This window comes from Ambystoma mexicanum, chromosome 1q (genome assembly GCF_040938575.1).
Source record: "Ambystoma mexicanum isolate Mex_15411 chromosome 1q, UKY_AmexF1_1, whole genome shotgun sequence".
Taxonomy (NCBI): Eukaryota; Metazoa; Chordata; class Amphibia; order Caudata; family Ambystomatidae; genus Ambystoma; species Ambystoma mexicanum.
The window spans coordinates 28,556,199-28,581,056 of NC_090922.1; the positions used below are offsets into that span (position 1 = coordinate 28,556,199).

The 24,858-nt window shown below is 45.8% G+C and overlaps 1 protein-coding gene across 3 annotated transcripts in view; it reads left to right on the top strand.

Annotated features, from left to right (window-relative positions):
* The window catches only part of ANKRD27 (ankyrin repeat domain 27), a 1,511,294-nt gene that overhangs the window by 84,711 nt on the left and 1,401,725 nt on the right, over positions 1-24,858 (top strand). For all 3 annotated transcript variants that reach the window (XM_069635449.1, XM_069635447.1, XM_069635448.1), the window contains one exon: positions 18,036-18,146. In XM_069635449.1, coding sequence (XP_069491550.1) covers positions 18,036-18,146 — 111 coding nt within the window. The remainder of the gene's footprint in view (positions 1-18,035; positions 18,147-24,858) is intronic.

A 24,858-nucleotide genomic window follows, 5' to 3' on the forward strand; every position in this document is an offset into this window, starting at 1 on the left:
CTTACCTGGTTGGGTACAAGAACCACCTTGGCCTCCTTCATGGAATCCGGAAGGCTTCCTCCCTCCCAAATGGCGTTAAAAACATCCGCCAGTGGTTTAGCCAATAGCTGGTATAGTGATTTATTAAAGGAGGCAGTGAAGTTGTCTTCAAGGATTTTATGGCCTGGATCACTTCCAGGGTGTCTATCGGGGCCTCTAGGAGGTCACTGTCTAGTTGTGAAATTAGCTTCAAGTCTATTTGGTTCAAATAAGAGACTCGGTCCCGGTAACTGGGCTAACCCAAAGAGCACAACGTACTATAAGATTTGTGAAACTGCTCCTGTTTATTTATTTTTTACTCCTTTGCCCCATTCCCTACCCTGGGAGTCATTCAGAGGGGGCAACCTCCATTGATATTGCTTGCAGTGTCCCGCCCAGTCCCTGATCAGTCTCTGCGCTATGGTCAGACGGAGTCATTGGTTCTATCTCAGTGGACTGGATTATCCTGAACAGATCCAATGAGATAAATATATAATGGATACTTGAGGCTGCTGCATGGACATGGAAAGTGTGCATGTATGATCTTTCTGTGGTATGTTGAGTATGCCATATATCGATCAAATTGAGTTCCTGCAGCTGGTCCTGTAGAGTCTGGGAGGCTGACCCAGTCGTGGAGTAGGTTGTTTGCGCTGAGCTGTCATTCACCCCATCCATGACCAGGTTCATGATTCCCAGAATTATAAACTCACCCTGACCATGTTACCTCAGTACGTCTAGGATTTGCAGCATGAAGGACTCATGGGAAACAATGGGAGCCTAGAATGCAAGGATAGTCGCCCTGCTTCCCTTGCAGGGTTCCAACCACCAAGACAAATCTACCATCAGCCCCTCTTTTGGTGTTCACAAGATTGCTACCCCAGCCCTTTTGCTGTCAGCCGATGCATGAAATTGATGCGGCTAGAACCTATTGCGGATCCTGACTTGATCTCACCAACAAATGAGTCTCTTGGAGGGCTACCCGGTGCAGCTGTAGGCGCCTAAGCTCCCTGAAGAGCTACATGTGCTTGTTTGGGATTTTAAGGCCCTGGCTGTTCAGTGTACCGATATTAATCAACATATTGTGGCCTTTGGTTTCCCCATTTCCATGTGCATGTGCCGTCTTCCCCAGATGAGTACCCCTTGAAACCTCTCCCTGATGCCCATAACATGGCTACCCATGTGTATTTATTCCCTTAAGCTGCGTAAAAAGCGATACCGGTCTAGTCCTATAGAATAGAACCCCAGTATTCCCCAACTAGTTCCCCAATCTCTTAATGCTAATGCGTAATGCTTGCAGTGGCAGATATTCCCCCTCCATCCCATTGGCTCGATCTGAATAGGCAGCAGAAGCTTACAACTGATAACTTGATGGCAACAATCAGTAAAAACACCTGAGCTGTCAGTCTCTATGCGGTGAGAGGCCCATGTCCTGGTTGACAAAGTCTTTTCTACTCCTCTCACGTCCTCGCCTCTGGCAAACCCTTGTATAGTCATAGAAAGGAGAAAGCAATGTCATTGGTCAGGATGCTATCCGCCCGAGCTGAACTCAATGACTCCCGGTTAGGATATACGTGACCAAGCGCTCAGTTGAGCGTGAAACGCGTTGTTTGCAGGTCGTGCCCACGGGCGTCCTGCCTCTGTTGTTGCTTCTTGCCACTCCGGCCGTGTTATTTTTTTTTAAAACCAATAACACATCACAGGAGCACCAAACCCAAAGTGGGACAAGTCTACTCAGCCTGGGGGGGCACCCGTCCCCGGGTACGCCCCCCCTCCATTCGCACTCTATGCTCTGCATCACTGAGGTTTTATTTGGTCATCTTTCCGCTGTCTCCAGACGGATTTTCCGCTCCCGGGGGCCCTTGCCGGCGAACTCAACAGCGGCCCGAGAGGTGTTAAATGGCGCTCACCATGTTGACTACCTGGCCCGTTGCTCTGGCAGGCAGCACCCAGATCCCCATTTCGCTCAGACAGGGATCGGACAATCTCCGCAGCTACCTCCAGAGTATTTGAGTGGCAGCGCATCTCTAGCCGGGCTAAACGGATGCCGCCATCTGCTCGCTTTGGGCCGGTGGGCGGAGAGAGTCTGGGCAGACGTCTCACCCCAAGTCAAAAAGGAAGATCTTCCTAGAATCATTCTGGAGTCATCCGGTGACTCCATCCTAGAGTCATCCATGGCTAGTTCAGGGAGATCATCCGAAACCATCCTGAAGTATGTGTACAGGCCACAATATTTAAAGGAGATGACTCTAGTTATCACAGGGCCTTGTCCTGGGTCAGTTCTGATTACTTCCAGTGATGATCTTGTATTACTCCAGGATTACCCCATGAAAACTTCAGGATGGGCAGGGATTACACCAGGATGACCCCATGACAACCTCAAGATGGGTGGTGGGGGTATTACTCCAGGATGACCCCATGACAACTTTAGGATGGGTTTGAAATTGTGAACGATTATTACAGGCCACTTCAGGGGGAGTTATTTCATGTTTCTTCCAAACAATTTAGGAAAAGGCTTTTGATTCCTTGTGTGTAAGACGGATGGTATTACTATAGGGTGAGTCTTTCGATTGGTGTTTTTCCTGGTCTTTTGGGTTTAGTCTTTGCTGTTTGTGGTTGTTTGTTGCTTGTATTTGGTAGGTTGTGGGTAGTTGAGACCTCGGTTGATGGGACTTTGTGGTTCTGTTTTTTTATTGCTTCTTTCTTTTTAGGCTCCTATGTGCTTTCTTTTTTTTTTTTAATCCTGGTGGTACTTTTGGTTATGGTTGTTGATTATTGGATTTTGCACAAAGCAAACATGAATTCTGTGTGAAAGTGTGAGTACATGTGAATACTAGCATATATTGGTGGAGTCATGTTGGGGAGAATTCCCATTTCTGTGCTAATTCCCTTCACCCTTAGAGATCCCTAGCTCTTTTTCTGGACTGAAGGACTTTTTAATGTTAACCCTGGAGTGAGTGAGGATTTTTTCCCACTCCCTCATGTGTTTTGACCTGAATTGGATTATGTGTTTCACTGTTTTGGGAGTCTGACGGCATTTATTTTTTGTATGGTGACACAGAGCACCTTCAGTGCAGTGTCACTGTGAAATCCTTTAGATTTCTCTTAAGGTTTAAAATACATTTTCTCCTGTGAACTACTGTTCCCAAGAATAGTAAAGTGAAATTGACTTTACTTACCTTTTCTCTTTTTGGGCCCAGCACACACCATTTTATGTGGAGTGCTGGGTGGCTACCTAGCAGTCCCTTATCCTACATTCTCAAGTAACATGTTTGTTACCCTCCCTACTTTAAATGGCTTTTGGCAGTGGTTTAAATTTTCCTACCATTGTGCTTTTCTACCGCAGGCTGAACCCTCAGCTGCAGATAGCACTCATGGGTGATCATTTTGTCAAAATGGCCCCGGTCTTCTTTTTTTGCCATGTCTGTTTGTGAAGTCTTTGTTGGGTTTTACTTTGTGCGTCGAAACAGATTGGAGCCCTTTTGTTTGTCTTGCCTTTGGCTTGCTTCAGCCCTGAAGCCCGCCACTGACTCCAGTGTGTCTGGAAGGACAGGATGTGAGGGAGGGCCCCAAAACTCCCCTGTCCTTTGTCTCTAGGAATACCTGAAAGCAACCAGTCGTGATTTGCTGGCTGGTTGTCCTTTCAGGACAGCCTCCCCCTGTGTGATTGACAGCCTAGGCTGTGCATGAATGGGAGAAACCTGCTTACAGGACGAGGGTTTTGGGACTAGAGGCAGAGTCGAGCACTGGGAGAAACATCTGATGAAGAAACCGTGAAGGAAGCTTGCTGCATCCTCCTGGACCTTTGAATTGTCTGGTGAAGCCCTCCTGCTGTGCTAAAACTCCTTTTTCAATTCGTCAGAGAAGCTGCGGAATGGACGACTTCTCCCCTTGGGTTAGTGGGACCAACTAACCCAGAGACTAACTCCAGTGGGCATTCTTCCCTGTCTGGCTGTACTTCTTTATTGCTGCAAGAACCGAGTGCCAGGAGTCGAGGAATCTGTAGTCGACTGAAACGTCTGAAATCCAGCTAGAAGCTACAGGAGTCTCCTAAGGACCCTCCAGAAGCAGGATGACCAGAGCTCGAGTCCCCTCACCAGAGTGCAGGACCCAACGAGTGAAGGAAGCCCAACCCGTATCCAAGATCTGCTACGGTGCTGTTTACTAAGGGCTAAATCTGCAAAGTGCCGCTGAACTGAAAAGAGCCAGTAACTGCCGATGACCTCCCAAGTACCGACGCAGGAGCCCTACAGATGTCCTCCCTCTTGTTCCCACGACTGAGGCTCAGGAACACAGGGTCTGCATCATTGTAGCAGGACAGAAGCCAGCTGGACCACTCGTCTTCAAACCACAGGTACTGTTTAGACTTGGGGTACTTACCTCACTGCACTGTCTTGTAGCCATGGGTGGTCGGTCAAAATCTCGAAAAAAAAATCTCGAATGACAATAAGGTCAAAAAAATAATCTCGGAAAAAAAAAAAGTCGAATTACTCTTTTTTAAATTATATATTTATTTTGGGGTCCGGGATTAAAAAAAAATGGGTTAAAAAAAGGGGGGTTGGGGGGAAACCCCCCATTTCGAATAAAAAACGGCATAACAAAAATGCGGCTTTTTTTTCGACCTTTTTTTTTCGAGATTTTAGTTTTCAATTTTATCACTATAAACCGTAGCCATGCATTTCTCAGTTGGGAATCGCAGTGGCTTACTTTTAGAGTTGATTCCAACTCTGTTTTCACAGGCTTAATACCTTGTGACCCTACAAGTGATTTTTCGAACAAACTCTCGAACTTTGTTGAAGGCTTTTGATTCTAAGAAGTGCCTCCATAGACTGTTTCAAATTGACTTTGGCTGTCCTGGCTCCCTGCAGACTCTTCTAGCCCACTGACTTTGATATTGTTTGTCCTTCATAGGTGGTAACTTGTTTTAGACTGTTATTGCTGGTAAAGGCTTGTCTAGATTTAATTGGAAGATTTAGTTGTCCTCACATATACTGACAACCTGTTTAAGCTTTTTCCTTCCTTAAACCTTTCCTTTCTGCAACCTCTGAATCTGCGAAGTAGAACTAGAGGGATATATAAATGCCATTACTGTCCTTGTGATTGAAGTCACCCCAGGGTGTAGGAATTGTGTCATATCCAAAGATTATCCACTAGCTTGCTCTGATTCTGAAAAGTAATTTTAAAGTATATTTACATTGTTCCATGACTTGCCTTTCTAAAGAACGCTTATTTAAAAATTGATGTTAAATAAATAACTATTTATAACTGAAACCTTGAGTGTAAGTGTTACTTGGCTACTTGTATTTACGGATTTCATGTGTACAGCTCACAATTATCCCTCTTGAGCTAGGCCTGGGTGCTCAGTCACACTACCAACCTGTCTAGTACAAACCTAAACCAAAATGTGGGTTATCTAATACCAAGCAGATAAGTGTTGTGTAGTCCCACTCAGTGGGACTGCACCAATTTTTACCTAACAAGTCAGCATGGAAATGTATTATTTGTGAGGGTGCTGGGTTCCTGCTTTTGACTAGGATGGCAAAGGATTCTCACCCAAGGCGTGCATGCTATATTTAGGTCTCTTTCTTCCACTTTGGCCCAACATAGTCTCAAGCTTTACCCATGCCACAGTGGGTGTCGGGGTCATTCAGCCTAAGTGCAACTAAGCAAAACCGGAATGGCAATCTGTATTGGTCCGCCTATCATCCTACAAACTCTGATGATCTGAAGTAATCAGTAAGTCATCCCCAAATTATCAAGAACAAACATGTTTCATGGCAATGCTCTTGAAGTAATCAGCAGGTCATACTAGAATCATCCCCAAATCATCAGGGACAAACGTGCAATCTCTTGAAGTGATCAGTAAGTCATCCTAAAAGCACCGGGAACAAAGTTTTTTAAAATAGGGATGATGTTCGCATATTCATTAAGTCATCCTAAACTCCTCCCCAAATCATCGCCCACCATTCTGAGAAATGTGCTGATGACTTTACAAGCGTGATGACGTCTGATGATGTGGGAATGACTTCTAGTGTAGTTCGATGATCATTAGATGACCCCAGGATGGTCTCTAAAGTCATCCTTTTTTTTTTTATTGTTATTTAATCAAAAAATAGATTTTAACAATATTTTTGTTAACTGTTCTTCCAGCTGCTAAAAGTCCATTCATACTTTACATTTTTACATTTTACATTTTGTCCGTATTCATGTCGAATAGTTTATCATTAATGTGTTTGAAGATCTTTGCGGCCGCAATTTGCCAGCACATTCGATCTCATCCGATTAGCCTAGACCACCAGATCTCTTCTTCTTGTAGATAATCTATCCCGCTAGATCTGACAAATATCGGCTTCTTACTTTGTTTAATGCGGGACATGCCATAAGCAAGTGCCGTATGGTTTCCTTTGTTGGCGATGAGTTATTGTTACAGAATCGACATTTGTCCGTTTGCGTTGTTCCTCTGATGTGTAAGATTTCATTGGTTTTGAATAAATTTAGCCGTGCGCGTAGAATTAAGTTTCGCGCTTGTTTGTTTGGGAAAGCCTTTACTATATGTTGTAATTCATTTCGCTTTCTCGTATTTGGTGGCAAGTGTGCGGTTAACTTTAACTTTGCTACGGCGTTAGTTGTCTTTATCCAGTCGGCATCTTTTAATCTTTTAAGTGCTTTACACGGATTCGCTATCAGTTCTTCTTCATCTACCACGATTTCTTTCAATATTGCTTTATCTTCTTGCCATTGAATTAGCATATCCGATTTTCCCACTTCTATCTCACAGTTGATCATTCTAAAGATTTCGTTTGTATTTGACATGCAACATTTTTTGTACAGCATCATTGTATTACATTGCACAGCACTTTCTAATGACTGAAGGCTCATCTCGGCTCTTATAGCAACGCCCGAAGATGAATTGGGTAATTTGAGCACTGCACGCCAGAAAGCTGCTTCTAATTTGGGCCAGATCATTTTGGGAATCGATGGCATAGCTTCTGTTCCATAAATTACTGTTGGTATTACCTTTATCTTGTAAAAGTTGATGACTGGTAATAATGAAAATTTGCCGAATTTGTTGTCAATTGCCTTCGGTTGTGCTATGAGTTTTTTTATTTTTGCATGAAGCGTTGTTTGCATCGTGGTTTCTTGCGCGGAGCTGTCCAAATGCACTCCAAGATATTTGAATGATCGAACTTTTTTGATTTTTTTCGTTTTCTAAGTACCAATTTTGTGTAGTTGTTTTATTTGTTTGTGATTGTAATATCAGCACTTTCGTTTTGCTTTTGTTTATTTCTAAGAAGTTGTCGTTTGCGTATTTTGTTAATCCATTTAGCTGACGCTGTAGACCTATTGGAGTCTGGTCACATAAAGTCAGGTCGTCGGCATATAGTAATCGTCCAATTGGTGCCTTGCCGATTTTCGGCGGAAAGGATTTTATCTGTCTTTCCATTTTCTGGTAATCGCCAATATATGCTAGGAATAATGCTGATGCCAACGGGCACCCTTGCTTTACTCCCCGTGTTGACTGAATTTTTGCCGATAGTTCGCCTTCCTGACTAAGGCGTACCCTCATTGAGGTGTTGTTGTAGAGGGCTTGGATTGGTGCAAGAAGTTCTTCTGGGCAATTCCAGGTCTTTAGTTTCTTCCACAAAAGTTCTCGTTCTACTCGGTCAAACGCTTGGGTAAAATCTACAAACGTTAGGTATACTTGTTGTTTATTTTGATGAACTTTATTTTTTAAATTACTGATCATCAAAATGTTACCTGTGGTTCCAGCATTTTTTTTAAATCCGGCCTGAAGGTTATCATTGCAGCTTGCAATTTCAGCCCAAGTTTGGAATTTCTTCAACAGCATCGAAGCATAGACTTTTCCTATAACATCTAACAGTGCAATGGGACGGAAATTTGCAGGATCATTTAGGTCACCCTTCTTGAAAATCGTGATAATAATTGCACTGGTCCAAGAAGCGGGTATTGAGTTGGTTTCTGCGCACCGCCGAAATATAATGCTTAATAAGTCGGCCCATACTTCTGGATGTGCTTTCAAATCTAAGTTCGGAATTCCATCTGGCCCTGGAGCTCTGGAGTTTTTTAGTTTTTTGATAATTTCCACGATGTTTTCTTTATTTTCTAGGTCAAACCACTTTGTCTTTCTCTGTTGTGTTTTTATTGTGTTCTCTGCTATCTTCGATTTGAATACTTCTGCGAAGTGTTTTTCCACTTTATTTTGCGGAATATTGTTCAAAATTTGATTTTCTGATGGATTGTTGACTGCTCTTAAAAGTGACCAAAACTCTCTTGAGTTATCGGTTGTCAACGCTAATGTGATGCTTTCTGCATCTTGTTGATATAGTTTTGCTTTGTATGATTTGACCCAGGCTTCATATTCCGCTTTTATTATCTTTATTCTGTCATCTTTGTCTCCTTTTGAATATCGTTTTGATGCGTGCCGTAATGCTTTTCTGTACTCACGCCTTCTCATGACCAATTCTTTGTTATATGTATGGTTTCTGCTAATTTTTGCAGTCTTTGCAGTGGTTCTTTTTTGTCTATACGGCACTAACAGTGGTTGGTAATCAATGACAGGCTTTTTGTCCTCTGCCTCAGTTTTTTTATAATTGGCTGTGATAGCCTTAATTGCTGTGATGGTTAATCTGACTCTTGACCCTTGTGCACAAGTTTCTATCTGTGTATTATTCCCCAAGTGTTTGCAACGTGTCCGCTGCCAGCTCATTTCTAGTAAATTATGATTGCTTTCTGCTGTTCGCCGTACATTGAATGCGGTGATTGACCTCAGTAGTGGTTGTGACACGAAGATGTGATCAATCGTTGAAGCTGTGTTCGCTCGTTCCCATGTCGGAATTCTTTTAGTGTCTGGGTACGTGTCATTTAGATTGTGAAAATCATGTAATTGCATAAAATTGGACCAAATCTTGCCTCGTTGTTCTGCTGGGCGTTTTGATGTCTTCAGATGTTCTTTATGTTGAGGCTTGCAAACCACATTTAAATCACCGCATAAGACGACGTTAGTGACCAGATGATGTGTCATGATGGTTTCAATCGTTTTCTCGCACATGGTGATGAAATTATGAACTGTAATTGCAACAGGATTCCAGTATGCGTTGATGACTGCGATCAGATTGATGTCCGTCTTATTGTCCCATGTTAGTATAACCGCCAGAATTGATAGAGTGGAAGTTATTATTTTGTCTACTGATAATCTACTGCCAGACCGACAAGCAATCATCAGTCCTGAAACGGGCCGTCCTGCGTGTCCTTTTGCTGCTGGAGCCCAGATGATGTCATAACCTTCCATTGTTGGTGGTTTAACTAACCATGTTTCCTGCAGGCATATAATGTCATATTGCCTTAGATTCACCTCACTTGGAACTGTCAAGTGCGAATGACCACGCGTGTTCCATGAGCAAAGTTTTGTAAATTGTGTCGAGTTTTGAGCTTGTGTTGTTGTTGTTGTCTTAGTTGTAGGGCTCTTCCATTGCTCATCCTTTTAGACTAGGGACCTCTGCGCCATCTTTTAAAACATGCACACAGAACCACATTTCTTATTTGCAATTTTTACTCGCCAATGGCAAGTGCACGTTTTGAGACATGGCCGAGCCTTTATTTTTGTTTTTTTAGGGCTATGGCTGTCTTGACACTAATACTGTATCCCTTTTTTGCAACCGAGGAGACAGAGTCCACAAACAGGTTTTACATATGTCTGTCATATTGGTGGTTTACCATTGATGTATTTATAAACTGAATTTCTGAGGCTTGTGGAATCTGCTTAGATCACATACTGTGCATAGGCCGACATCTAGTGGAAGCTGCAGAGTATTTGTTTTTCGAAACTCGAAAATGGACGTCGACACAGGGCGTGCCAGTACTACTATCCCTAGTGTGACGTCCACTGTACCCATGATCCCTCATGCGAATAGGACCCTCAGATTGTTTTTTTCCACCATACTTCACGGAAGCATTCCACGGAGTTCCCTGGCTTTTAGCCAAATTTTGCAAATCTTAATATTTCCCCGTTTCTTCCACCCCCACGTCGAGTCATCGAAGTTCGACGCCAGCCAAGAGAAGAAACAACCGTCAAGAGTTGCCGACGGACTGTGGGCCTCGGAAGGCCTCTGGCCTCAGCCCGGGCCTTGGAAGGCCTCTGGCCTCAGCCCTGCAAGTAGGGCGAGTGGGAGGTGGTACATACTCTCACTCATATATACATATATAGTTTCCTACACACAATAGCCCGCTGCCACAGGGAGCGTATGGAGGATACCCCTTTCAAATTCTGCCCCAAGTGCAACCGCAAGTATCCTTGGGTTGACAAACACGCCACCTGTAACCTCTGCTTGCCGAGGGACTACCCCGAGGCTAACTGTAGAGCGTGTAGCCGGTACAAGGCTAAGACACTTAAGGACCGCTCGATCAAACGTTGGGCCCACCACGCCAGGCAACGCGAGGCCATGGAAGCGGAGGGCACATTCAGTGATGGCAGCGACGCCGTACTTTCGGACGGCGAAGGCAACCAGGCATCCAAAGACAGCCAAGCGCAAGTCTCTGACCTCGGAAGGCTGTCCGGCAGGGCGGTTTTGGGGAACACACCCAGCGACACGAGCACTACCCACACCACTTTCACACTTGAGCACTCGAAGTCCAACCAAGACTTGACGCACGTGTCGAGTTCTCGGAAAGAGGCACACAAAGAGCGGTCCACCGAATTGGTGTCCTCTGGCCGTTCTCGGTCAAGATCGCCTCATGACACCAGGCAACCATCCACAGTTGCCAAGAGTGCCTCACTCACAAAAGTCATGGAGGTACGCTTGTCGGAGGACTAAGCCGACCGCCAGCCCCAGGCCGCTCACCAAGAGTCGGCATCAGCAGACCGTCCGGCGGCTGCTCCCGAATCCCGACACCTCTGCTCTAAGGAAAGGGACACTACCCCCGAACCTCGACGCCAGGCGTCGAAAAGCTCGGAGAAGATAAAAACACTGGGAAAACACTCCTCCACTCATGGGGAAGGGGGGAAACCGCAGAAGAAACCATCTCATCCTTCTTCTGCTCCTCAATCACATAAAGACAGTTCTAGGTCTTCTGATAAACAGGCCAAGACCCCTGCACAAGCCCCCAGGTCCAGTCAGGTCATAGAAGGGCAACCCTCTCAAGTCAGGGTCATTCCCAGCTCCAAAGAAAGGACCAGTGAGGATATAGACAGGGTTATGTCTAGAATGTACTCCCTAGCAGATTTCTACGCCAAAAACCCTGAACACTTCCTCTCCTATACCCCTGACTGGGCTACTCCCTCGGGGTCTAGGGACCCGCAGCCTCCTGTTAAAAAACCTCGGTTTGAGACCCCAACGCAGGGTCGCGTTTCTGACCCTTATTACATCCAACCTTACACCCAGTATGGTGAGGATACAGATTTGGTAACGTTGGACGACCAAACTGGGGTGGACTACTTTGGGGATGACGAGGACCAAGAAGAAGAGGAAGAGAACCCAGAGTTCTATAGAATAGACTCCCCGGTAGGCAAAGAACCTCAAGTTACCGACTCCCCTGTCGACAACCAGCCCCTCCTAAATGAGGTATTGACTAGAGCGGCAGAACACTTCTGCATAGACACTCAAGGGGCACAGGAAGAGAGGTACTTTGCAGAGGAACTAGTAGGAGAAAAGAAGGCCATTGCTCAGGCCATTCCCATTCTCAAGTCAATTCAATGGAGAATTGACCCTTCCCTTCTCAATCCCAACTCACCCGGGCAGTAAACCCCAGAGTTGGGAAATTGTTCAGGGCAGCCCAATCAGAACCGCTCTATATAAGGGGGCAACTAAAGCCGGACTCCCTGGTAGTTACCAATACCCGTAAGAGAGCGGGACGCCTCTATCGTCATCTGAGGCTCCTCCCGACAAGGAGAGCAAGACAATGTACGGGTTGGGAAGGAAGGTAGCCTCCACTTCCGCTTACCAAGCAAGGGTTGCCAACTCCACCACTCTGCTGGCTAGTTACAACTGCCAATTAACAAGGGGGGTCCTGGGAGTCCCTCTTCCAGACATTAGTCCTGGTTACGAGAGACTTACCCAGAGTCTTTAGCTCACTATCTTTCACAGAGAAGAAATGTCCCAAACATATCAGTCTTTGTCCTGCCCTGGGGCAGTCCAGCACCGAAATGCTAGTTACAACTGCCACCAGTGGAAGCAAGTAGCTGCCCTCATCGACTCTGCACCGGAAACCCTTAAAAAGCTAGTTGGCCCAGGTTGTGTCGGAGGGGAGAGCCGTGTCCGGTTGCATCCTTAAGGCAACATTTGATGCCGCGGATAACGCCGGCAGGCTTATACCAGAGAGCACGGTCATTAAGAGGCATGCTTGGCTAAGACAGTCAGGGTTTAAACTCGAGACACGAGCATCCCTAATCGACATGCCGGTGGAGCCTAATCTACTGTTTGGCAAAGCGGTCGACGACGCATTAAAAAATGCCAAGGGAGAATATGAGACTCTTAAATCCCTGGGACAGTTGACCAACAAGCCCCCCCCAATCAAAGAGGCAATAGTAGTTTTCATCGCCCACGCGGCCAAAATTCACAAAGAGGCTCCAACTACTCACAGGGCCAGGGTACTTCATGGGGTAACAACCAGCAGTCCACCCAGAGTTTCAGCAGAGGAATCGAGGGGCCGTGGAAAGGGTAGAGGCAGCCCCAGCAGAGGCGGCAGGCATCCCGCAAAACAGTGACGCCGCGTTCAGGGTCCTTTCTCACGCATCCCCAGTAGGGGGACGCATTACCAACTTCACCCAGGCTTGAGAAGGGATCACATCAGACAGATGGGTGCTGTCCACAGTGTCCACAGGATACTGCATAGAACTACTTGAGCGTCCCCGAAACCACCATCCACGTCGGAAAATACATTAATCAGACCACCAGAAGATCCTCCTCGAGGAGCCATCAATCTTCTAGCAAAGGACACGATAGAACTCGTCCCGGGCAACCAGGTAAAAAAGGGTATTTATTCAACTTACTTCCTTGTGCCAAAAAAAGATCTAACAATGCGCCCAGTATTAGACTTACGCCCTGCAAACAAGTATGTCAAGCCTCAAAAGTTTTGCATGACTACTCTCCAAGAGGTAATCCCCCTCCTAAAAAAGGGGGATTACATGGCAACATTGGACATGAAAGATGCCCATTTTCATATTTCCATGTTCCCAGCGCACATAAGATTCTTGTGTTTCAAGGTGAACCGTCAGCACTACCAGTTCAAGGTGCTGCCCTTCGGTATAGCCTCGGCTCCAAGGGTGTTCATCAAGGTACTGGCGGTGGCTGCGGCACACCTACGCAGGGAGGCAATCCCAGTGTACCCTTACCTGGACGACTGGCTCATCACGGGGGAAACCCCAGTAATTTGCAGATCAAACATTCAGAGAATGATCGACCTCCTCTTCGAATTGGGTTTCTCCATAAACGAGAAAAAATCAAGCCTGGTGGCCAGTACCTCCAAACAGTTCCTAGGAGCTGTCCTAGTCACTCAAGAGCGGTTGGCCTTTCCTTCAGAGGAAAGAATTCGGAATCTACTACTGCAAATTACTCTATATCAACCCGGTTGCCAGATAAGGGTGCGCAAAGCTATGCGTTTGCTAGGCATGATGACGTCACGTATTTACCTGGTCCCCCATGCCCGTCTGCGCATGCGGCCCATGCAAGAATGTGGTCTTGGGCAAGTGGTCACTGGGACGATCTAGTGGTCGTTTTGCCAACACTTGTACAAAGCCTTCACTGGTGGACAAGAGAGAACCTGTCAAAGGGGGAAACCCTTTTACGATCCGGAGGTACGGGCTGTAGTCACTACAGACGCATCCCTGTCAGGGTGGGGAGCACACCGCCCCAACCACCACACAGCTCAGGGTCTCTGGTCTCACACAGTAGCCAAGAATCATATCAATCTGCTAGAGCATCTGGCAGTATTCAGAGCGCTTCAGGCGTTCGAGCACCACCTTTTGAACCTGTCAGTGCAGATCCTGACAGACAGCACAACAGCGATGTTTTACCTAAACAAGCAGGGAGGCACTCGTTCGCCAAATCTGTCCAAGCTTGCCCAGAAAATTTGGAAATGGACACTCAGACGGAACATTTACCTGTCATCTCAACATGTTCCAGGGGAACACAAATGGTGTCTACTCAGAGAAGTCGTAGAAGACATCTTCTCACAGTGGGGTTTCCCCACTACAGACCTATTCGCCACAAGGGAAAACAGGCAGTGCCCAGGATTCGCATCCAGACTCCCCCAGCCAGACTCCAAGGGGAACGCCCTGTGGATGAACTGGTCAGGGATGTTTGCCTATGCTTTTCCACCGACCCCTCTCATGAGGAAGGTGGTCCACAAGATGAACTGGGAATTGATGACGCTCATCCTATTTGCTCCCATGTGAGCGAGGCAACCGCGGTTCCCACACCTACTCAGACTAGCAGTGTGCGAACCAATCAAACTCCCGTGCTGGTACAACCTACTGTCCAGCACCAAGGGCAAACAGTGCATCCTCAACCCAGCTCAATGAACCTGGCAGCATGGCTCCTGAAGTCATAGAGTTTGGACATCTCAACTTACCACAGAGATGTATGGACATCCTAAAGGAATCTAGGAAACCTAACACGAGGCACTGTTACTTTGATAAATGGAAAAGATTCGTTATCTGGTGCCAGAATAAGCAAATCAACCCAGTTGATTGTACTCCTTCCAATATTGTCACTTACATGCTCCAGCTGCTGGATGCAGGCCTGGTATTTAACTCACTAAAGGTACATCTGGCAGCACTGTCAGCCTACACCACTTCCCACAAGAAGGTTTCGTGGTGGAAAGTACCAGTGGTTAAAGCCTTCATGGAAAGGGTGAAGAGACCCCACCCTCCAATTTCAAACCCACCACCTGGTTGGGACCTTAATGTGGTGCCCACCATTTGAACCCATGCATAAAGCTGGTCTCAAACACCTGAGCTACAAAACTGCCTTCTTAGTAGCCATTACATCCATAAGAAGGGTCAGTGAAATTCAGGCTCTGTCGGTGCAGGATCCTTTCTTTTCTGTTCATAAGGATAGACTGGTTCTACGAACACACCCTGGGTTCTCACCTAGGTTTATTTCTAAATTCCACGTTAACCAGTCCATAGAGCTCCCGGCTTTCTTCCAAGAACCCAAAAGCTCTGCTGAGGTTAAACTACACACTCTAGATATGCGAAGAGCGGTCCTCTATTATGTAGACAAGACCAGACCGCTAAGGAAAACAGACCAACTGATTGTCTCCGTAGCTACAGGCAGAGAAGGAGATTGTGTCTCTAAAGATGCCATCTCCAAATGGATAGTCAATTGTATCCAACTATGTTACTCCCTTTCTGAAAGAACTCTGCCTTTTACGCCAAGAGCCCACTCTACAAGAGGCATTGGGGCCACTCTGGCTTTCATTGCAAATGTACCCCTTGACACCATTTGCAAAGCAGCTCTTTGGAGCTCTATTCACACTTTTACTCAGCACTACTGCATTGACACTCATTCCAAGACAGATACCCAAGTGGGACAAGCGGTTCTAAGACATCTGTTTGCTCAGGACCCTTCTCACATCCCACCTCCTTCTTCTAACACTGCTTGCTAATCTATGCACAGCATGTGATCTAAGCAGATTCCACAAGCTTCAGAAGGGATACATTACTCATGGTAATCGTATTTCTGATGCTTGTATCTGCTTAGATTCACATGCGACCCACCCTTCCTCCCCTCTGAGAGAAGGTGCATGGATGCTTGTAGTCTTATCTTTCTATCTATCTGCTTGGATAATCTGTACTCGTGCTACTCCTCCTGCTACCTCATGTCAGAAAAAATACAATCTGAGGGATCATGGGTACAGTGGACGTCACACTAGAGATAGTACTACTGGCACGCCCTGTGTCGACGCCCATTTTCTAGTTTCGAAAAACAAACTGTAATACTCTGCAGCTTCCACTAGATGTCGGCCTATGCACAGCATGTGAATCTAAGCAGATACAAGCATCAGAAATAAGATTACGGTGAGTAATGTATCCCATATGATACAGTCATGATGGTTAAGTTATTCACATAGGGATACAGACATGACTTTTGAGGTGTTATATAGCATGAATGTTTGGTAGAATGGATGATGTGAAGTGAATTGTGTATATGGTGTATGTCCTTGTGTAACATTAAGTGCTCACAAGTGCACATGTTTTTATTAAGGAAATATTGTATTTAATAAACTTGGTTTTGCAGCAGACCTAGACTCCGTGAGTTTGTGTAAAGTAACGGGATGAATTCCGCAGAATTAAATAACACTCATGTATACTACCTGTCACATTTTTGTTGTTTAGGCATGTATATACCCTGGTGTAACGTGAGTTATAGGGTTACCCCTCTTGGTTTAGCAATAATAGATGGTGCAGTGCAGACTGGCACAAATAATGAAATTGCACCCGAGGTACCCTTGCATCACTTTTGTTGCAGGCTTTTGCATGGCTCTGTTGTTTCTTTCCACCTATTTGCAGCATTCATATTTATGCTATAGATTTTTCGTGAAGGAAGCGGGCAGCCCCATAGTGTGTGGCGAAACTCTGTTAAATACTTTTTGTGACCACCAAAATAATGCAACATTCCCTACTCGCACCCAAGCTAGAAAAGCCTATTCAAGTTGGGCGACCAGCAACACATAGGAGAAACGAGCAAGCCTCCTTGAAAACGAGCCGAAATGCTTGTGAGTGCACAGGATCAGCCATTTTTTATTATTTTGTAAAGTGAGGGGGATACTCTGTAATGCATGGACAAGCATTGTGCAATACTTTTGAGTCGGTATCTGTACTTGGACTACAAAAGCACACTATCGCAGCCCTTTTTATATGCAGCATTTGACACTTGGGCACAAACATTGGATGCATTAGGTAGTACTATTGAGTCTAGCACATGTCAGCATATGCCCATATCACTCCAGTACCATACATGCTATGCATGCCGTCTCACACAAGTACAGTACCTACAGCCATGCTACTGTGTTGTCTAGGAGAAAGATAGGGCTATGAATCTGTGCGGCTTTATTTTTACAGGCTTTTGCACCATTCGAGTTAGCCCACTTCTGCAGGTATCCAATAGGAAGTGCTGCGCACAATAGAATAAGGAATGTACTAGCACAAGCTGTTAATAATTGGCACTGTGCAGATTTACGTACGTGTTAGACCTGCAGCCAAACTAAACCTTCACCTTTTGTTCTGTTATTTACACATCGGGTTATGAAATTGTGCTTTATTTGTCACAAACCTTTGCACCAGCAAGTAGCAGTTTGTATTAATCGTTTGTAGAATTGAGGACCTCTGTGTTGTTTCATACAAAGAAGTATTGAGGAGTATGTGTTCCTATATGTGCTTTTGTTAATGTACACACAATTCTTATATCTTTGTTACCATTCCCACCTTTGTCATGGTTCTAAATCATTTCTGCACATTAAGATTACCCCACGCTCATTTGGATCATAGAACACTTGTGTTCCTGTACCCGTTTTCCATTAGCACTGCATTTGATTTAATACAAATCCATTGAGCCCTTATGTCCTGCTTCTTCTGCTCGGGGAAGTGAGGGAGTTAGGGCGTCTTCTTTCCCCAGTGTACATAATGTTAGGAGGCACGAAGTACCCCCAACACTAATACTTCAGTATCATTTGAGAATGTCCTGAAAGAAACATTTAAATAGAGGTACACTTTTACATTCACGCACTTTAGATGAAGGGAGACCTTGAAGTTGTGTCTGGGGAGTAATGTGTTTATTCGTCAATACCTCTGACTTTGTAAATGTCGAGGGTAAGATTTATTTTATAAGTGACCTACATGACAAAAAGTCTTACCCTCTACATTTGCAAACTCATACTTTATTGGATTTACCCGTGCTTGTATTGCTGTCTTCAGTGTAATTTAGAAAATGTTTCCCAGTTATGTGACAATGTCTTGAAATTACAAAACAATATCCTGACTAACATATGTCCTTTTAATTTAGATCTTGGTCCCACGCAAAGGCAGTCTTTCAAGCATGATATATTCTACCTGCGCGTTTGACTCCTATGTTCTAAAGCATGTGGAGGATGGATTTCAGACACTAAATGGAAAGGTAACATTTTTGCAGTGTGGTTTTAGAAAGGCACAATTGTCCATAAACTGAGTGTGTTGCCTTCGCATGGACTATAAATATATACCCTGACGGGATTATTTTCTTTTTCATTTTCTTGTACGATCAGCGTGCAAGCAGCGGTAAAGAAATATAGACACTAGTGGGAATGGGTGCATGATTACATTATGGTATAACTGTAGCAAATATGGGGGGGGTGGCTATGTTCATTGTGGTGTTTAGCTCACATACATCTGAAACTGAAATGCAGGATAGGATTTAAATCTATGCAGACAATTGTGATGGTGCCTGCGAGGCGACCAGCAACTATACAATGACGAGTTTTGCTGGTAACCGCTCTGCAGGGCTTGCGGTTACACTGTGGTGGTTGTTTCTCGATTGATGTTGGACAGAACACTAATTAAGGACAGAACAATTCATAAACATCTTCTGAAGGTCTCAATTGGAATTGGAGAAGCAGTTACCCGGCGAAATACATTTGTTGTTGAACACATCCTCATAGATTTAAGACTCTGCTTGTAGTTGTTTCTTTCCAAGAAGTTATTTGTGTTTGTAATGGTTATCTGTTGTATGTAATTTATGATTTTGTTAGTGTCATTTATATGTCCTTCCTATTTTAAATATGGCAACCATTGTACTGTCTATTGTGAGAACCCAGAGGGTATCTCACCCGCTAGTCCCCCAGGGATCTCTCTCTCAGGTGGGCAGGGCATGGCCATCGCCTTTGGATCCAGACCCTTGGGGTGGACCAGTGTGGAGGGGTGAGGGGTCTTTGGGGAGTGGCGTTGAGATAGCTGATGGTGAGATGCGGTATTCCCCCCCCTTTTTTTGTGCATCTAACCCATCCTATTTTTTTAGGATTTTCCGAAGTCCCTGCCCCCTTTTTACACAAACACTGGGCCGAGGAAGAGAGTGGCTGAGAGTAACTAGTCTAACTCTCTCACATCGTACTGGACATGTCCCTTTAATCGGGTTGTGCAAAGTCAGCCTAAGTGCATACACCCGATACCAATTAGCTGTTCTCCCACGTATAAAAGGCAACACCTAAAGACGCACTCTGAGCAAGGCGGTACACGAGAAAGAGCAGAACCTCTGGAACCAAGGGCACGCCTACTGGATCAGTGCAACAGACAAAGACACAACAGTAGCGGGCGGAAAACCCCAAGGCTTCCCTATTGGAGTTTGTTGCCAGTGACATGCCATGAAAGACTTGTGGAGAAGGCCAGATCCCACAAGTGAAGATTGCATTGTGTTTCGAGGATGCCAGCAACCCTCCCGGGTGTACGGCAGAGTTGGGAAGGCAAGGTCAAGCCTGTGGTACTAACTTTGACTCGTAAATTGGAAAGCGCCAAACAAGAAAGAAGCGCACACAGCCGGTGAGTTGTAAAGTGACCTGAGAGACAGGTGTGTTAAAGTGAATGAAGTAGCAACATCATATCACAAATGAAGGCTGCATGCTTGTGGATGAAACGCGAAGAAAGGCAGACCTGTGAATGTACTTTAAAGTGAAATGCAGCTGCAAGATAAACAATACTAAGTAACGTAATGGTCCGGTGAAAGGAAGTAGCCCATTCGAAAGTCTCCCTGAAAGGTGCATTGTTTGAAGCTAAAGGGGTGAACAAAGAGCAACAGTGAAAGTAAATAGTGAATGTTGAATTGAAAGGTTCCTGCGGTGGCCTATAAAGAAAGCCACGCAAATTGGAAAGACTTCGACATCTGAAAGTGGTCCAAGCCTGATTGAGGGAGACCCGATTTATATATTCAGCTTGGGGAGGGGAGCCCCCTTGCAACTTTGTGTGAACTGTATTGTGAGAGGTCTGAGCCCCGGCATAGGGGGACCTACGAGAACGGTGTGGTGAAAGGTCTGAGCCGGCAGAGGGGGACCTTGTGTGGACGCTTTGGTTGAAACATTATTTTGAAAGCCAGAGCAAGGAACTTTAAATGTGGAAGGTCAGGCAGGCCTTGATCCACGGTTGAGAACTGTGTACTGTGTTGGAAGCTGAGCCAGAGTGTGTCATCCTGCCTACAAGGATCGCCTTACCTCGTGGGGCCTAACATGGGGAGAAGAGCTGGTTCAGCCACATTATCATTTGAACACTGACTTTTCCTTTTGCATACGTTTTCTCCTTTTTACACTTTGTATAAGAGCTAGGGCAGGCATTAGGTTTTAGTTAGTATAGGCCATTTTGATTGGGCAGACTCCACTAGGACTGTTTGGTTTATAGTTTGATGGTCGAGACTACTCCCATCTTAGTTATAAGGCAGAAAAGGAGGATCTCCAACCCCAACAATATCAATAAAGGTTTTACAAACTGTATCAGTGTCAATACTTGTGATACTATGCCTTCCCTAAACTATGTACCAGTTCTTTTCCTGTGTTAAATGATTTAACTGATTTAGTTTTGCATGAATACACTGTACACTTTGTGTGCTAATTTTGAGTATTATGAATCATTAGAGAAAGATACCAGGAACCCAGTTTTGTGACAGATGCAACCCATTGGTTCCTAGGGAACAGTCACCATTGTGATTTAAAACATGTTTCTCAACTGAAACAGTAAACGCGGGACAGTACATTGTTACTATGTGTAGTATATTCAACTCTCTTCACCTTTTTCTGTGGTTTAAGTTTAATTAGGTACACATCTACTATCACAAATGGCATACAATACACCGGGCCTGCAGGCAGACCAAAGGGTTTTTATTAGAACTGTTGGAAAAGATAGGTGCTGTTCTTGATGCAATGTTTAGAGACCAACAATTTGCTTGATTGGATGCACTGACTGGCCAAGCGGTTTGCGAAATGGTGCTAGGGTTGTCCCGCTCTTTCTACTCTCCCCTGGGATGTGTGCCCTAAACCAGATTTCTGTAACCCTTAGTTAGTACTACAGATTGGTAACCCCTTGTCTCTATGATCTTCCTTCTCTACTGGTTGTCTTTGTAAATGCTGTCTGTTACCTCCCTCAGGGACTTCCTAACTTTCCCTACAACAATTCTGCATAGTGTTCTAACAGTGATTGGGAATAGCGCCTTGCACTTACTCGGTTACTGTTGCTTTAGATCAAGCACATTCTCTCTCACCTTGCAACTACTACTGCTATTACTCTTCTCCTGCTACTACTACTGCTCTCACTTCACAAGCACATGCCTTTCAGCCATTCTCATTCAATTCAAATGTACTCTTTACTTTACTTCTATTCACCTGTCACACAAACACACACACACTCGCTCTGGAGTACCCTTCCACTCCCTAAACTAATACCTCACCTTTCTTCAATACACCTTCACTCTCTGCCGCTCCTTACTTCCCCCTGCTGGTCTCTTGGTCTACCTACACTCCATTGCTGACCTCACTGGATAACTCAGAAAACCTGTTTCCTGTTCCTCTCCTCAATACTCCCCCTTTGTTCTGGATTGGTCATTGTCCCGTGGCCAATCTAAGCTGCTTGCTTCCCTGAGGAAGGGAATGCATGGGAGAGAAATTTCAGAAGTGTTCTAATACCCTCCCCCACGGCATAGACCCATCGTGCCGGGCTCTGGCACCGCAGATCGGTCACACAGACCACTTCTTCTCTGTGCCATCGCCTTCCTGCGAGCCATAGAAAATCCCTGCTCTAATCTCTCTCCCCTCAAGCCCCCGTTCCCTCATCGTTCCTCTGCCGGGACCGCACTTGCTCAGAAGGCGCCACACCTGCTTGCGGTCTCACACAGCATCACTCCTTTGTTCCGCCTCTCTTCTCAGACGCACTCCGCTGCTGAATCTTGAAACACATGTAACGGAAAAAAACCCAGCAAGCATTGGAAGGTGCAGGTATGGTTGGAGACAAGGGCCTGTACACAAGCATCATGGCACATGGGTGGGGGAGATGGGGTTCCTTTCTGCTGCCACGTTCTCCTTTAGGCCCAGGAGTGGCTCTAAGATGCTATGTGGTGCAACTTGCCCCTCTGTCCCCTGCCCATCCACTTCTTGACCAGGATCCTGTCCTTGTCATACACCTGCACCCTTTTGTCGAAGTTCTCTTACTCTTGTCCCTGCTTCCTGGTTGACTTATTCCCCGGATGTAATTTTGGCTTTGTTCTTCCAAAATTCTTGGTTCCCAGTTGGTTTGTGGAACTTGGTATGTAGATCTTTTAGACAGTGATGGGAAATCTGTCCCCCGACCCAAAATGCACACCCAAAGGGAGGCTTGCAACCTCCCTTTGGGTGTGAGGTCTAAAAGCTGGTGCGACTGTATGGACCTAGCTCCACAATGAGCACTCTACTTTCATTGACTACGTACCGCATCGCTGCTGTATGGTCCTCGCTCCTCTCCAGGGCATTGTCCTTTGGCCATTGCTGCAATAGCATGACCCGCGGTTAGTCTGTCTTCCTGAGAGGGCCTTCCTCCTCTTTGTAAACAATTTCTGGTGACAGAAAAAGGGCTTGGGTTCTGATGCCGGTTTTTCTTTGGCACACTCTTCCTGAAGATCCGGTGTCCTTGTTGGTCTCAAAGGGGTTCTCTTTTTCTTTTTTGTGATGTCTCGGTCCCACAATGAGTTTCTTACTTTTGTTCTCTCCAGGTTTTACCTTTCAGCTTCAACCTGACCTCCTCGTCAATCTTTCTTGGGCCCGGGATTTGATGGGGGTGATCTCTTCCCCTAAGTTAATACAGGCTCCTGGCGCTCTCTTCACCAACTGCTCATTACACGGGGTCTCAAACCAGGTGATGTGGGGTCTCCTTTACCATTCTCCCAAGTTAATTCCAACTGCAAGCTCTCTGGGGAAACCTTGAGCCTCTCAAGCTCGAGACAGGTTAAGACCTCTGGACTGGTGGTCCTTGGATTCCAAGGGTATTTCGTCTCATGTCCACCTCTGTTTTCCCCAACTGTGCCCCAGCAGAACTAAAAGGATCTCCTGGTAGCTGTTTGTCAAACTAACCAGGCTCTTCTAGGATACAAGCAGGAGCTAAACCACTCACAGGGCCCCTCATTTTTTTAACCCTGCCCTACTGTCTATGATCTTCCTTCCTTCTTTACTGATGGTCTCACTAAATACTGGCTGTGTTACCTCCCCCAGAGACTGCCTAAATTTCCCTACACTACCCCACTTTTGTGTTCTACTGGAGTTTGTGATTGGTGCCTTGCACCTTTGCTTAAAATCAAGCACACTCCTACTCTTACCTTCTTCCTCTTTCTGACTCCCCCAACCAACCTGTGTCCCTCCTGATGTTTCACTTTGCCTTCCCCTTTCACCTTCCACTCTACTCCTACCAATCTTCTTCCTCTAATAGTAAGGCTCTTCTCACCCTATTACTCCTTTGCCATGACTGCTGCTCCCCTCCTCACTACTGCTACTTCCACTACCCTCTTCACACTACTACCACTATTGTCCACCCTCCTTTCAGTGAATCTCATTTAGTACACATTCACTCTTTATAATAACTTACAAGCACGCTCAGTCTGCAGGACCCTTACACTCACTAAACCAGCACCTCCCCTTTCTTCTATTCCCCGCCACACTTTGCTGTTCATTCATTCCTTCCACCTGCTGGTTTCCTGGCCCACCCCCACTCCATTGCTGACCTCTCCCGGATAACCCACTAATCTGGTTTCCTATTCCTTTCCTAAATAGTCACCCTTTGTTCTGTATTGGTTTGCTTCCTCTGGCCACTCTAAGCGTCTTGCTTCTCCAGGGGAACAAGTATGTGTTGGTGAGAAACTTCAAAATGGGCCTACGCCTCCCACCCAGGTTGAGGTGCCGCAGATTAGTCATGCGCACTGCTCCCTCTCTGTGCCGCCACCTCTCTGTGGGCCATAGAACATTCCCAGCGGTCCAATGGCACTTCTCTCAAGTGCAGGTCTGCGCTGTGTTATCAGCCTGGACCTCATATCTTTCTGAGGGCACCACAGCGCCCCATAGCAGCACTACCTCATTCGCTGGCACCGGGCAACTGCATGCCACCTCTTCTCAGGCGCATCCCACTGCTGAATCTTGAAACACCTGTAACAGAAAAAAACACTGGCAAGCATTGGAAGGTGCAGCTATGGTTGGAGCGCCGGGAGTTCTCTGCTGGTGTTTCCTGGTGATGGCCATACTACACCTCTCTCTTCTGTGGGACTACGTCACTGAAGCAGGAAAAACCTGAAACTAAAGAGAATCACTGGTGAGCATTGGAAGGTGAGAGTATGGTTGGAGCCAAGGGCCAGTATGTAAGGTTTCTGGCACACAGGTAGGGTGGTGAGAATTGGGGTCTGTTCTACTGCCGCATTCTCCTTTTAGGCCCTTGAGTGGTTCCAAGGTGCTGTGTTAATGTGACTCCCTCTATTCCCCTAGCCAAGGCCAGAGGTTACTGTCTTTGTCACACTGCACTACTTCCAAATACTTCAAAAGTGCCCATGATATCTGTATGTGTGGGGAATCAATTGTGGTGAATCCTGTGTGTCCCTCACTAAACCCCTGCCTAAAGTCTCCTCCCAGGTGACCAGAGCAAGGCAGACGCTTCCTGTTCCTGACCTTGGGGGTGGTGCTCTGTGGGAGGATCACCTGGGAGGAGACAAGGCTCAGGGTGGTAAGGAGATCCAGGAGGATGAGACACTGTATTTGTTTTCAAAGGGGAAGAACCTTTCACAAGTACCAAGGCATGTAATGGCTTATTGTCATTATGATTTGTCTAATCCACAAATTGAACATTCTAATGTGGGTAAAGCTAAGATA